The 15024-nt window shown below is 47.1% G+C and overlaps 1 protein-coding gene across 2 annotated transcripts; it reads left to right on the top strand.

Moving 5' to 3' along the window:
* The first annotated feature begins 3195 nt into the window (after window positions 1–3195).
* On the top strand, window positions 3196–12639 carry exo1 (exonuclease 1). Of its 2 annotated transcripts, none has more exons than XM_015944032.3 (14): window positions 3196–3328; window positions 4183–4362; window positions 4447–4566; window positions 6570–6693; window positions 7214–7351; window positions 7905–8117; window positions 8491–8678; window positions 8768–8870; window positions 8942–9131; window positions 9517–9706; window positions 10573–11032; window positions 11228–11320; window positions 11613–11809; window positions 12445–12639. In XM_015944032.3, exons 1-14 carry the CDS (start codon window positions 3279–3281, stop codon window positions 12518–12520), a joined length of 2322 nt encoding a protein of 773 aa, XP_015799518.3. In that variant the 5' UTR covers window positions 3196–3278; the 3' UTR covers window positions 12521–12639. The 2 variants fall into 2 exon arrangements, with proteins under 2 accessions (XP_015799518.3, XP_070398335.1); XM_070542234.1 differs by lacking the exon at window positions 3196–3328 and adding an exon at window positions 3643–3714.
* The last annotated feature ends 2385 nt before the right edge of the window (window positions 12640–15024 follow it).

Below are 15024 nucleotides of genomic sequence, written 5' to 3'. Positions count from 1 at the left end.
ACCTGCGGCCGCATGTCTTGGACACTCGGGTGAAGAGAGGAGCGTAGCTGTCAACTGACCACTACCTGGTGGTGAGTTGGCTCAGATGGTGGGGGAGGATGCCGGTCAGACCAGGCAGGCCCAAACGTATCGCGAGGGTCTACTGGGAACCTCGGCAGAGTCTCCTATCAGAAGGAGCTTCAACTCCCACCTCCGACAGAACTTCCAAAATGTTCTGGGGGAGGCGGGGGACATTGAGCCTGAATGGACCCTGTTCCGTGCCTCCATTGTTGAGGCGGCCGACCGGAGCTGTGGTCACAGGATCGCCGGTGCCTGTCGTGGTGGCAACCCCCGAACCCGCTGGTGGACACCAGCGGTTAGGGATGCTGTCAAGCTGAAGAAAGAGTCCTATCAGGTCTTTTTGGCCTGTGGGACTCCAGAGGCAGCTGATGGGTACCGGCAGTCCAAGCGGAACGCGGCTTGGGTGGTCGCCAAGGCAAAAACCCGGGCATGGGAGGAGTTCGGTAAGACGCTGATGCTGCTCTGCAATATCGCGTGGACATCGGGGGCAGTCCCACTGGACTGGCAGACTGGGGTGGTGGTCCCCTTATTTAAAAAGGGGGACCGCAGGGTGTGTTCCAACTACAGGGGGATCACACTCCTGAGCCTTCCTGGTAAGGTCTATTCAGGAGTTCTGGAGAGGAGGGTCCGTTGGATTGTTGAACCTCAGACTCAGGAGGAGCAATGTGGTTTTCGTCCTGCCCGTGGAACACTGGACCAGCTCTATACCCTTAGGGGGATCCTGGAGGGTGTGTGGGAATTTGCCCAGCCAGTCTACATGTGTTTTGTGGATTTGGAGAAGGCGTTTGACCGCGTCCCTCGGGGGGGGTGGGGGGTGGGGGGTGGGGGGGGGGTTACTCCGGGAGTATGGGGTACCAGGCTCTCTGATACAGGCTGTTAGGTTCCTGTATGACCGGTGTCAGAGCTTGGTCCGCATTGCCGGCGGTAAGTCGGGCTCATTCTCAGTGAGAGTTGGACTCCGCCAAGGCTGCCCTTTGTCATGATTCTGTTCATAACCTTTATGGACAGGATTTCTAGGCACAGCTAAGGTGGTGAGGGCATCCGTTTTGGTGGCCTGAGTATCAGGTCTCTGCTTTTTGCAGATGGTGTGTTCCTGTTGGCTTCATCAGAATGTGATCTTCAGCTTTCGCTGGAGCAGTTTGCAGCCGAATGTGAAGCAGCTGGGGTGAGAATCAGCTCCTCTAATCTGAGACCATGGTCTTGATTCGGAAAAGGGTAGAATACCTTCTCCGGGTCAGGGATGAGGTCCTGCCCCAAGTGGAGGAGTTTAAGTATCTCGGGGTCTTGTTCACGAGTGAGGGAAAACTGGAGCGTGAGATCGATGGGCGGATTGGTGCTGCATCTGCAGTGATGCGGGCGTTGTACCGGTCTGTCGTGGTGAAGAGAGAGCTGAGTCAGAAGGCGAAGCTCTTGATTTACCGGTCGATCTTTGTTCCTACCCTCACCTATGGTCATGAGCTTTGGGTAGTGACCGAAAGAACGAGATCGCAGATACAAGCGGCCGAAATGAGTTTTCTCCGAAGAGTGGCTGGGCTTTCCCTTAGAGATAGGGTGAGAAGCTCGGTCATCCAGGAGGGTCTCGGAGTAGATCCGCTGCTCCTCCACATCGAGAGGAGCCAGTTGAGGTGGCCTCCTGGATGCCTCCCTGGTGAGGTTTTCCAGGCATGTCTAACTGGGAGGAGGCCTAAAGGAAGACCCAGGACACGGTGGAGGGACTATGTCCCTCACCTGGCCAAGGAACGCCTTGGGATTTCCCCGGAGGAACTGGCCCAAGTGGCCGGGGAGAGGGAAGTCTGGGCCTCTCACTGTAGGCTACTGCCCCCGCGACCTAACCCCGGGTGAAAATGGATGGATGGACCTATTTTAAAACCTTTGCATTTCTCTTCACAACAATTAAAAATAATCGGCTTTTTTTCAGACTTCACATTAGTAAAACACCTGAACATGATATTTTTAAGGTGTATCTGCATCAACAGCCCGTGCTGATGAGTCCTGACTTGAGGGTTGCACAAATCCCTCAGAGGAGGAGTCAGGCAGGCCAGGCTAGAGGAGAACAGATGTCCAGTGGGCCACACGTTGGACACCCTTGGAGGACCCTTGGATTTTTTATACATAATAATTAAAAAAAATGTTTGCTTTTGCAAAGTTCAAATAACAGATCTCCATGTGATGGTGTGATGGTTTATTGGTGCAAAAGAGCATTTTGCACATCTTTGAGACCTCAGCACCATAATGTCAAACAGACACAAACTCTGACATCCTGTTTAGGTAAACTAGTCCACCTTTAAGCTAATTTAAATGTTTGCTGTTATGTACAGGAAATCACTTTTCACATAAAACTGTTGCGGCCGGCCCAGCAAGACTCTACTTTATTTACTGAAGTAGAAAAAAAGGAACAGGAAGTATTGTGTGATTATTGTCCGCCAGCACATGAACATCTAGTAGAGATTCATCATGTCTACAGCTGTGGTTCTTTTTGAAACGTGCACAGCTTAACTCTAGACAGTCACAGAGGAAGTCTGAAAGGAGAAAATCCTAAACTGATCCAAAAAGTTTAGGAATAAATTCATTACAACTATGACAACTATTATCATATTAAATATAATGAACAAATAATTATAAAAACAAAACATTTTATGCTATCCATCCAAATATCAGTCATTTTAAATTGCATTAAGTCAATATTCGGCAATTTATTATTATTAGTAGTAGTAATTTATAGTTTAATTGATTATTTACACACCTAGTGAATGTATTTGTATCTGCTCCTTTTTGTTTAATGCATGCTTATTTCATTGGTTTTGCTTCATAGCATGTTATTGCTCCAGTTAATGTGTCTGTCTTTCTGTTTGATTTCTCTTCTTATGTGTGTATTTTAAAAAAGGGAACTATTTAGAAGAGAAACGAGAAGATGATTAAATCAACATAAACGTTTAAATAGTCTGATCTACAGTTTAATCTTTATAATAAAATAATTAACATCAATCAAGTCCGGATTCAGTCACAAAATCAATCAATAGATAAATAAATCTGAGTCTACAGTGGTGTCACTGTCGCCACCTGCTGGCCCAAATATTACTTTACAGCCATCTTGCTAACTCCTCCCTCTTCGTCCAAACAACAAATGGTAACATGTCTTACTAAATCAGTTTTCTCATCCAGCCAATAGCAGCCTTTCTCCCGAGTCTCAGCTTTTGCCGCTAAAACCAAACCCGCTAATGCTCTGCGTTGCTCAGCCGTGTGTATGTGGAGGATTTACCAAAAAAAGGTAAGATTTCGTTTTTAAACCACTGAAATAAAACAATATGTAGCGGTTTGCCTGTTCGAGTTCGCGTACCCTGGATGTCGGTTGTAGTACCGTTGGGTTATGTGAACCTGTTTTATTATTTTGTGGCGCTTTTTTGTCAAAATTATGTTTGGAGATTTATGGATTTAACATTTTCTCTCGTCTGGAATATGTTAAAAACGCTAAAAGGGGTTTCTTAAACACCTAACGGTGGATTTTATGTTAACTTAAGATGCTTAGTTCTTTTAAAATGATCAAATTCAGCTAAGAGGTAATGAAAAGAACTGAAAACAGCTGCAGGTTTAAACCTGTCTGAGGGTCCTGCAGGTTTTTATTTGGGGACTGAAGGTGACATCTATTTCAGAGAGGTGAAGATCTGCAGGCACCTGTGATTAGTGGATATTGTGCACACATCAGTGCACATGCAAAACCACAAACCAACATCACAAGTTTTAACTTTTTTTCTAAACAAAACGTGTGCAAACTCACCCAAATTGTGCAGTAGAAGGATTGCTGCTATACATCTTCATCTACTCTAGTGAACATGCCTGAGTGTTGAGTAGATTATCAAAGAAAGACAAAAAAGTTCGATTTTACAGCAAATAGAATCTTATCTGAATTGACCATCAAACACAACCTGAACTTTTGCTGTCATCATCAGAAAACACCAACACCTCGTTAACTGTTTACTTCCCTCTGCAGGTTCCCCACAAGCTGCCAGATTTCTCTAAATCCTCCTTATTGGCCTTTTTGTGTTTTAGTTGATCATCATTTCTGTTCTGTACATTAAAGTTGCATGTCAGTAAAGCAGTTTTTATTTGTTGATTCTTTCTCAGGTCTGTAATTCGTGTGAAAATGGGAATTTCTGGGCTGTTGCAGTTCATCAAAGATGCAGCAGAGCCCGTCAACGTGAAGAAGTACAAAGGCCAGACGGTGGCTGTGGACACGTACTGCTGGCTGCATAAAGGAGCTTTTTCTTGTGCCGAGAAGCTGGCAAAGGGGGAACCAACCGACCAGTGGGTAGTTTTATTATTAAATGAATAAAAACAACCACGTAATACCCAGGTGTGACGCCGGCTCTAACACGTTTCCTGTTGCAGGTATGTGTGGTACTGTATGAAGTTTGTAGACATGTTGTTGAACTTCAGCGTTAAACCCATCCTGGTGTTCGACGGACGCAACCTCCCGTCCAAACAAGAGGTGGAAAAGGCTCGCAGACAGTGAGTAAAACCAGTTCTGTAGACTCCTGCCCATAGAAACATCATCACCATATTTATAGCCAGACAGAAATGAATTGTTGCAGATTTAGCAGAACGTTCAGATAATTTTTTCTGTCGTTGGTCACATTCAGAGCCTTCGCCTCTAATGGGAGGTTATTGTTCTAGAAGCACACGTAGCCGTGGCCTTTAGGTCTGAATGTTTCTTTGTTGTTTAAAGAGCAAGTCATCCCCAAATCAACTTTTTTTCTGACAAACTATATAAATGTGTGTCTAATCGTGCTGCAGACACGTGTAGTCAGTAGTTTTGCACTTTAGTGCATCTTAGTTAAAATTTAAATATTCTGCCTAAAACTGTCAGTGTTGTGCCGTTGTCAGGTAAAAACTCTGTACTGCATTTGAATTTAAATCTGACATCGCTATTGGCTAAGAGGTACCCTAGAACATTAGCTGGTACCGTATGATGTCACAATGTCGTTGTGAGCCTGTGTGTGTGTGTGTATTTGTTAGCGGCTCCCCCCTCTCGGTCTACATTTGTTGCAGTTTTCAAACAGGAAGTGGGAGTGGAGTAAGACTCTGGTAGGGGGTGACTTGCTCTTTAAATCAGACGAGCCTGTTGGGAGGCTCAAATAAACCATCCGTACTCGCTCAGCTGATTATCTGTGAGGATGTTTCTCTCTCTCTCTCTCTCTCTCTCTCTCTCTCTCTCTCTCTCTCTCTCTCTCTCTCTCTCTCTCTCTCTCTCTCTCTCTCTCTCTCTCTCTCTCTCTCTCTCTCTCTCTCTCTCTCTCTCTCTCTCTCTCTCTCTCTCTCTCTCTCTCTCTCTCTCTCTCTCTGTGTGTGTGTTAAAGTACTTCCTGTTTCCACTAGTGATGCACGATAATGAATTTTTCAACCGATCATTCCTGCTTCTTATATCCGCTAACCGATAACCAACTGATTACTGCTTTTTTAAAAATATCTGGAGAAATTACTTAGAAGTACAAAGTAACAGTGTATAGCTCTGATTACTTTTTCAGCACTATAGCTACCTGAAAAGAAACAGAACAAAAATTTGTACTAAAGTCATTTTATTCACGTTCTTCAGCATAAATGACATGCTTTGATAATCTGTAAACAATGAGAGTCCATTATTGCCTGAACAAATACTTTAACTTAAAAAAATCCAGCAACTCCGTTTTCTCAGTACCGTTACATTACTTACCTAAATAAAGTGCTTACGCTTGAAGTAAGGTGCATGCTTGCTGCTTACTCTGAAAATAAAATGTATCCTTAACCTGTTTACTAACTCTCGTCTGGTTCTGATCCCCGTGAGCCAGCGATGTGAAATCCTCTATGTTTGCCTCCACTCCAGACTCAGTGTTTCAGAAATCTGATGTAATATTTCCTGAGATGGATCCTGACACCTGAAATGGTTTTAGCTTCATCATTAAAGCCTGATCTGGGTTTAATGGACTCTGGCTGATGTGAACTCCTGGGAATAGTTGTATTATTTGACTTCTTGCATGTATTCTTGATGGATCCTGATAGATTTCTAACCCAACTCTAGGATCGTTAAACTCTTTTCTGCAGACTAAACTCTGAAGCATGAACAGATGTCTGTGCTTTCAGACCGGACGGGTGTCTGAGCAGAACACGATGAATTCATATTCAGAATCAAACTTCTCAGGAATTGTTTTCAGATCGTTCTGATATGAAGTATCGGATATGAACTAATGGTCCGTGCCAACCACAGTAATGCTGCTCCTCAGGTCTGGTCGTTCTCGGAGACGTTGACTTGTTTGTTCTAAGCGCTGCGTTCCACAGCAGCAACAGAGCTACATTGTTATGTGTGACAGCGCAGGAAGGAATGTTCAGACCTGCAGAAGTCCACCTCAAACATACCAGCAGGCCTCCGCTGCAGCCGTGACGGCCCACGCCTTACTCCCCTCGTCTGTAACTGAGATGTCCTTCTCTAGAAATCCCTTCAGAGGAAGGAACTCGCAATAACTTCAGCTTCTTTCCAGACGCAGAGAAGCTAACCTCCAACGCGGCAAACAGCTGCTTCGTGAGGGTAAGCCGTCCGAGGCGAGAGACTGTTTCAGCCGCTGTGTTAACATCACGCCCGCCATGGCTCACAACCTCATTAAGGTGAGGGTCAAGTCGCAGCCGCCAGGCGATGAGGCAAAGAACCGAATCAGCAACAGCACATTCATCTGGTGTGTGTGTGTTTTTCTCTCTCTCTCTCTCTCTCTCTCTCTCTCTCTCTCTCTCTCTCTCTCTCTCTCTCTCTCTCTCTCTCTCTCTCTCTCTCTCTCTCTCTCTCTCTCTCTCTCTCTCTCTCTCTCTCTCTCTCTCTCTCTCTCTCTCTCTCTCTCTCTCTCTCTCTCTCTCTCTCTCTCCCCTCCTGTATAAGTGTGTGTGTGTGTCTCTCTCTCTCCCCTCCTGTATAAGTGTGTGTGTGTGTCTCTCTCTCTCCCCTCCTGTATAAGTGTGTGTGTGTGTGTCTCTCTCTCTCCCCTCCTGTATAAGTGTGTGTCTCTCTCTCTCCTCCTGTATAAGTGTGTGTGTCTCTCTCTCTCTCTCTGTATGTATGTTTGTGTGTGTATGTGTGTTTCCCCCCCCCCCCCCCCTCCTCCTGTGTGTGTGTGTGTGTGCGTGTGTGTGTCAGGCTGCCAGGACCCGAGGGGTGGACTGTGTGGTGGCTCCTTATGAGGCTGACGCTCAGCTGGCTTACCTCAACAAGTGCGGTTTGGCTCAGGCGGTCATCACCGAGGACTCGGATCTGCTGGCGTTTGGCTGCAAAACGGTATCTGACACATGCTGCACGTGTTCAACAGCTAAACACATTTTAATTTTACAGACCTGAGCTTTTCTGGTATTTGTTTTTGAATAAGTGTCACAGGAAGTTGTCTAATGTGTTTCTGTCACTCAAGCTTACAGTCATACAAAAGTCTCTGTGTTCTGGGATTTTACATATAATCTGAATTTAATCTGGTTCAATGATAATTAATCTAACCTCAAGTTCAGTGTGTGTGCGTGTGTGTGTGCGTGCGTGAGTGAGACGTAGTGAGGGCTGTTGGGGACGACTGCATAAAGGAGGTTCTAGAAGCTGCTGGACTTTCACACACCAGCTGAGCTTCCATTAGCCCATAAATAAAAACTCAGAGCGCCTTGGTATTTCCTCGAGGTCAGACCCTTTTTATTCTGTTCTGATCCGGTAAAGTCTGACATGTGTGTGAGTGCGTGTGCGTGTGTGCGCGCGCGCGTCCGCAATAAATGAATGTAGGATCCTGGTTGGGGGTGGGGGGGGACCAATTTGACAGAAGAAGTGGAGGACTCAGTGTTTTCTGTTTTTGCAGGTGATTCTGAAAATGGACAAGCATGGTAACGGCCTGGAGATCGACCAGAGTAACCTGGGCCGCTGCCGCTCCCTGGGCAACGTTTTCACGGAGGAGAAGTTTCGCCACATGTGCATCTTGTCTGGCTGCGACTACCTGCCCTCGCTGCACGGCATCGGCCTGGGGAAGGCCTGCAAGCTGCTGCGGCTCGCCAGAGACCCCGACATCCTGAAGGTCAGCGGCCGTTTGACTCCTGAGCGTTCAGGTCTTCATCCTGTTGCTCTGACGTCTCGCAGCTTTTTCTCGAGACTCTGAAGCTTTAATGTTTTATTTTTGGGTGAGAATCATGTTTTACTTCTAGTGGGTAGGTTATACCACAGTCAGCCTCTAGGGGCAGTGTGGCCCCTCATCAGTCCTTTCCTATGTTTTAACAGACTTCCTGGGTCTAGAGAGAGCGTAATAAGGGCTGCTGACCCTTTCTACAGCCACAAGCATCAAATTGTGTTTTTGCTGCTATTTCAGACCAGAAGCAGAAACAAACAATCTGAGCCATTTATCGCTCTAATGAACAGAGTCTGTTGTTTACTGGGAGTTCTCTTCCTGTCAGGTGATCAGGAAGATGGGTCAGTACCTGAAAATGAATCTGGTCATCCCTGACGAGTACATGGAGGGGTTTGTTAAAGCCAACAACACCTTCCTGTACCAGCTGGTGTTTGATCCTGTCAGCAGAAAGGTGGTGCCCCTGAACCCGTACCCAAAGCACCTGGACCCGTCCACCCTCAGCTACGCCGGCCTGTATCCTTCTCCCTCACTCCTCCCTCTCTTTCAGAGGTTCTTGTCTCACTGCGCCTGCAGCATTCCCTCCTTGATGGTGACACGTTTAGAAATCTAGATGATGACCGAGGTTTGGATTTGGCCTTGGGAAACCTCAACATCAACACCATGGAGAGGATAGATGACTTCAACCCAGACGAACCAACCCCACAGGTATTGCATCACAGCAAGTCTGCCACATCCAACAGGAAATAAACGTCACTAATGAGCAAACATCTCTCCAGCTGTGTAAAGCTCGCAGTAACAGCTGGAACCAGCCACCGGCTTCAGCCGGGACCAGCATCTGGAGCAGGAGATTTACGCTTGCCTCTGCTGCTCCTCTCCACCCTGCTCAGCAGCCTCCCTCCACCAGGAGGCAGGAGAGAGTCATCAGCCTGGACAGGCTGAAGCTGCAGGCCAAGAGGCCCAGAGAAGGTGAACTGCTGGTTCTGTTGCACAGACACACACCTGGACCCAGCAGGATCGGAGGTCTGATTTAATGAAGCAGCCTGGGTGAAATGAAAACTCTCGGTTCAGTTTTTTAAATGTAGAAAAGATAAAAGCTGATTATGAGATCATTTGTTTACGGTCCTTAAATAGACTTTTCTCCTCTTCGCTCTGAATCAGTTATTTATGTAAGCAGATGTCCTTCAGCTCTGGACAGACACGTTTCTGATATCCGAGACGAGGACAGAGTGATGGATGTGCTCTGGTCTGATAAAAACACGAATGATCTAAAAACTACACCAAATAAACTAAACGGATGTCATCTATGTGAAAAGTCTCTGGCCAATCAGAACTCGTCTGTGTGTTTCTGCAGACTCTTGTTTATCGGATCAGGAAGTTCTTCAGCAGTATTCCACTTCAGAGCTGAAGCGATCCCGGCCGGATCAGCAGCCAGACCGGTCTTCGTCCAGCGCTCAGACACGACCACGCAACCGCTTCGCCACGCTGCTGCAGAGGAGGAACCAGGAGGTCGAGGAGCACGGCGGCCAGGCCACCCGCAGCAGGTGATGTCATCGTGTCCTCACCACGGTTGATTGGCCGATCAGACTCGGTTCTCCTTCAGTTTCAGGAAACAGGAATATTCCACGGGACAGCAGAAGCTCAGGAGGTAGGGCGGGTTGTCCAGTAGTCGGAAGGTTGCAGGTTCAATTCCAACCCTGATCAGAGAATGCTGCTGTTGTGTCCTTGGGCAAGACCCTTAACCCTCCTTGCCTGCTGGTGGTGGTCGGAGGGACCGTCGGTGCGCCCCAGTGCAGCTGTGGCTACATCGTAGCTCATCACCACCAGGGTGTGAAAGAGTGATTATGTTGTAAAGTGCCTTGGGGGGCTGTAGAACCTAAGAAGTTGCTATACAAACACAAACCATTTATCATTTACCAGTTGTTGAGGGAAAACTTTGGAGAAGCTGAGAGTGGGCGGGGCTAAGAAACACCAATAAGAATGAAGATACCTTTGCGGTGATTAGCTTTTCAGTGCTTTGTTGTTATTGGCTGTAGGACTTTAACTTCAGCTGGACTTAGAGGAACTCCGGGTCACTGTCATCCACCATGTTGGCACGATTTGGTCTCGTTTTCTGAAGCGAGCTCACAACGCTGCTGTGAGGGTTTGTGCTCCAGTCACCGGGGTTTTCGTCGTCTGCATGTGTCGTTCTCATCAGCAGAAATCAGCCCAAACATTTTAAGTGTTGGAGGTCAAAGGTCAGCCGTACCTGAGGGATAACCTCTGATATCGACCTGACGCTTCATGGTTCTGCAGGTTTTCTGTTGTTGAATCAGAACTTAAACATCTGAAGCATCACCATGGTTACCGCCAGACTTTCATTCAGTCATTACAGTTATCTGATGGCTGTTTTGTTTCTCCTCACCTGCAGGTTCTTCAGGAGCTCGAACCAGGGGGTGGAGCCAGCATCTGAGGACCGGTCCTCCCTGAGAAGACAAATTCATGACAGTAGTGGTCCTGAAATCCCCTCTGTGGACGCTCCCAGTCCACCTGTGTCTCCTACTAGCACCCCTCCCAGTTCAGCCAGTCAGGGCCTCAAACTGTTCCAGTGGTCCTGCAGCTCCGGCCTGAGCACCCTGCAGCAGTTTCAGTACAAGAAGGAGGGTTTTCCATCTTCCCAAAATGTCCTCAGACCTTCTGGACAGTTGTCCTCTTCACAGTCGTCTTCCCCTGAGATCAAATCAGAGGACAAGGACAACCTCTCAGATTCTCCTCCCTCTGAGGAGGGTACATTTATCTCCCAGTCCCTGTCCCAGTCCTCCTTCACTTCCTGCCAAAAAGAAGCCCTCAACAGCAGCTTCCCCCTCACTGGCCCTGAAGACGCTGCCCCTGTATGTTATATACACACACACACATACACACACTTTGGCTGCTTTCCCAGACAGGCTGTTTAAACCCTAACCCGGTTTCCGAACTCGGATCCGGATCATCTGTCGTTTTTAGGCGTCCTTGTTCTCCTCTTGTCTGGTGAGCAAAGCAGAAACAAATGATTTGTCTTCATTTCTGTGTTTTATCTGATCTCTCAGGAGATGAATTCCACCTCAGATTTAGAACCAGAACCAGAGAGTCCCGTCTGTCCGGCAGAGGCAGACGGGAAACCCGGAATGCTGGGATCAAAGGTGGGTTTCAGCCACAGATCCTCAGAGCTTTATCTCTAACTGGGTTTTTTATAATGAAGGTGTTGGGGACCAGTCTTGACGAATCTTTAACAAAGCTGGGGAGTTCTAGTCAGTTCTAGTTGGTTAGGCTTGTGACCTCTGAGCTAATGCCAAACCCAGACACAGGCAAAAACATTATGACCCATTATGAGGGTGCCGATGAACGGAGCTCAGAGCCACGTGTCCACATTTTACCACGTCTTTGGTCTTTTGGTGTTTTATCCTCTCCTCCGTCTCCCGGTGTCCCTTTCAGGTCTCCGGACTGTCCAGGCTAAAGTCCAGCAGTCGGATTCAAACAGCCAAGATCCAGTCTTTAGGTCCGGCTAGAGCCAGCGGTTTGAGGAAGAGGAGTTCCGGTTCTGGGAAGAAATACTCCTCCACCAATAATGAGAACAACCCCGGGTTCCAGGTCACCATCAGCAGCTTGTGGAAGAACTACAGCTTCAAAAAGTAAGAGAACACCAACGATCCTGGGAATATGTTGGGAATGTTGGAGCTTCCTGTTTGGTTTGTACAGGCCAGATTTCCTCTCTTCTGGTTCTGATTAACAGACTGTTGATCTGATCCGATCGTTCCTCTGACCCAAACCAGCTTCACTGCAGCTCTCGTTCTGATGGTTAAACCAAACGTTCCTCGTTTTAACGACAGACAGGAAAGGAACCCTGGAGGAACGACGGCTGGGAAGCCTTTATCTAATACGCTCTAGGGTAGAAATGTTTGGTTTCAGGTATTTAAGAGTAACTATTGTTGTTATTTCTGAGTAAAAGTTCATTTCTGATCGAAATGGTGGAAATAATAAATAATGGGAGACACTTCAGGTCCCGGAGGAGCAGAACAGACTGACGGAAAGACGGATTTATCTGTGGGCTGTTCTTCATCAGACGCCCATTCTTATACGCAGGAAGTGTCTGTTTACATTCCTCGCTGTCGTTTACTGGATATCCTAGTGTAGCTGTTGGTAGACGTGTTGCTCTGTTGTCTCATCACTCCTTCATAAATCAGTGATTCCTGTAGTTCTGATAAAGTGTGCAAGCATTTATTACTTTAGTGCGGACGGTTCACTGACGAGTGTGTGTCTCCACCAGGGACACACAGAAGATGACTTCCTGTAAGAAAGGAGAGCCCATGTCTCCAGTCAAAGACAACCTGTTGATCAGCTGACCTCTGTGACCTCTGGAGGCTGCAGGCTCTGTGCGTGGCGAAGCTTTCGGACATACCGTGTATGTTTATAACTTGTTATTTCTTCCTGTATAATTAACAATAAAACGTTTTGAATCCGATTCTGTTTGGAGCGTTCTTCGTCCAGCTGCTCCTTTCCTTCAACCCAGTTAAAATGAGTCCGTGAACAGGTATGGTGAGAATGCATAGTTGTGTGTGTGCGTGTGAGCTGAGGTATGCTGTGATGACACCGCTGACGTGCCGAGCACCAGCGTTGGCTTAAAGCTGAATGAGCGTTCTCGGTGCTTCAGCTTAAACGTCCCAGCATCCTCCAGGCTGGAGGACAGCTCCCAAATCCACATCTGTCCCCAAAACCTGTGTGGGACACTCAGAGCTGTAGTCTCAGGTGAACTCCAGTTCCTCCTGGATTCTCTGGGTGGCTTTAACTCCAGAGAAGCAGCTTTCCACATGTGGAACTAGAGTGAATGCTTCCTTAGAGGCAGCAGGGAGATTTGGAGTCTGAGTCCGTCGGCTGACTTGGTAGGTGTGTCTGTTTTAAAATGTCCTTTTCCAGCTCTAGGTCAACACCCAATCCAGCACACCTGATGTGGTTACAGGAGGCCGCCTGAGCCGACTACAGTAAATAAAACAAACACCTCCTCTGAAGGAGGATCTGAATCCATGCAGCGTCGTCACTGATCCACCGTAATGGCTACTGTTTCTGTGACTGACCCAAACGGGTCTGAGTTTACTGCGAACGAGCAGGTAACCTGCAGCCGGGGTGTGTGAGGCCTGTCACAAAGATGAATGTTTCATAAAATGAGTTCAAAGGTAGAGGTTTCTCCACCGTGATGCCGTTGAGCAAGATGCCTGAACTAATCCAGATACCAGGAATGTGTCACTCCCGTCAACAGCTGCCGACGTGGCTTTCGCACCTGTTTACGCCGACACCAACCAGGTTATCTGCCCCAGAGTCTGTTTTATGGAACAAACGTGATCAAGAGGAATCCTCTTCTGGGGCTGGGATTAAAGTCATCCTGGCCCCAGTCTGACATCATCAGCTGGCAGGTCAACATCCTGAGTAAAAGCACCAGCAGGCTTGTGAAGACCAACTCCCTGTGACCCGTTTAGACTCCGCATGACATTTCTACTGGGATGTCTACCTGAGCTAGCGAGCTCCAGAGGAGGCGGGGCTACTTCACCTGGAAATTTTTGGTTTTGCCTCTACTGAGAGCTTTTGCGCGTGTTCCTGATTAAACTGCATATTTTTATTTATAACTGACCTTTATTCCAAAATGCCAGATGTTTAAATAAAAAAAAGTTGTGTCAGAATAACAGACCCGACTGGAATAATGGCGCTCCAGCGCTTTTGAGTTAATACAATTATTCACGAACAGCTGAGACAAGTCAGTTTGCTTTACAATTCAATTCAAAAATCTTTTATTAATCCCAGAGGGAAATTGATTGCTGTAGTAGCTCAGAATAATAATAATAATCAAGTCTTCAAAGAGTGGCTTTCACACCTGTTTACGCCGACACCAACCAGGTTATCTGCCCCAGAGTCTGTTTTATATTACAATGGCTGTTGGCAGGAAGGATCTCCAGTAGTGGTCAGTGTTGCAGCGATACTGAAGAAGCCTCTGACTGAAGACACTCTTCCGTTGTCGGACAGTCTTGTGAAGAGAATGCTCAGGGTTGTCCATAATTTTCTTGATTCTCTGGAGAATGCTTCTTTGCATTACCTCCTCCAGTGGTTCCACAGTCGTCCCCAGAACAGAACCAGCCTTTTTTATTAGGCTGTTGAGCCTTTTCAGGTTCCTGCTTCTGATGCTACTACCCCAACGGATGATGGCTGAAGAGATTACACTCTCAACAACAGGCTTGTAGAAGATCTGCAGCATCTTGCTACAGACATTGAAGGACCTAAGCGTCCTCAAGAAGTGCAGTCTGCTGTGTCCCTTCTTGTAAACGGCTTCGCTGTTCTTTCTCCAGTCCAGTCTGTTATCCACGTGAACTCCAAGGTATTTGTATTCCTCAACCACCTCCACTTCTTCTCCCATGATGGAAACTGTTTGACTCCACCCTGTTTCTTCTGAAGTCTAAAATCATCTCCTTTGTTTTGTTCACGATCAAGGTCAGATGATTGTTTCCACACCATGCCACAAAGCGCTCCACCAGCTCTCTGTACTCAGCTTCCTGTCCATCTCTGATACACCCGACAACTGCAGAGTCATCTGAGTATTTCTGTAGATGACAGGTCTCTGATTTGTACTGGAAGTCTGAGGAGTACAGGGTGAAAAGGAATGGTGAGAGTACAGTCCCCTGTGGTGCTCCCATGTTACTGATCACCTGGTTTCATGTGCAGTTCTTCAGCCTTACAAACTGTGGTCTGTTTGTCAGGTAGTCTTTAGTCCAGGCGATAGTTGAGGCCCCCACCTGTGTCTTCTGGAGTTTCTGGCAAAGTACATCAGGCTGAATTGTGTTAAATGCACTGGAGAAATCAAAGA

Source organism: Nothobranchius furzeri, chromosome 12 (genome assembly GCF_043380555.1).
Source record: "Nothobranchius furzeri strain GRZ-AD chromosome 12, NfurGRZ-RIMD1, whole genome shotgun sequence".
NCBI lineage: Eukaryota > Metazoa > Chordata > Actinopteri > Cyprinodontiformes > Nothobranchiidae > Nothobranchius > Nothobranchius furzeri.
The sequence above is the reverse complement of the archived record's forward strand: the minus strand, read 5'-3'. Positions and strand labels throughout refer to the sequence as shown.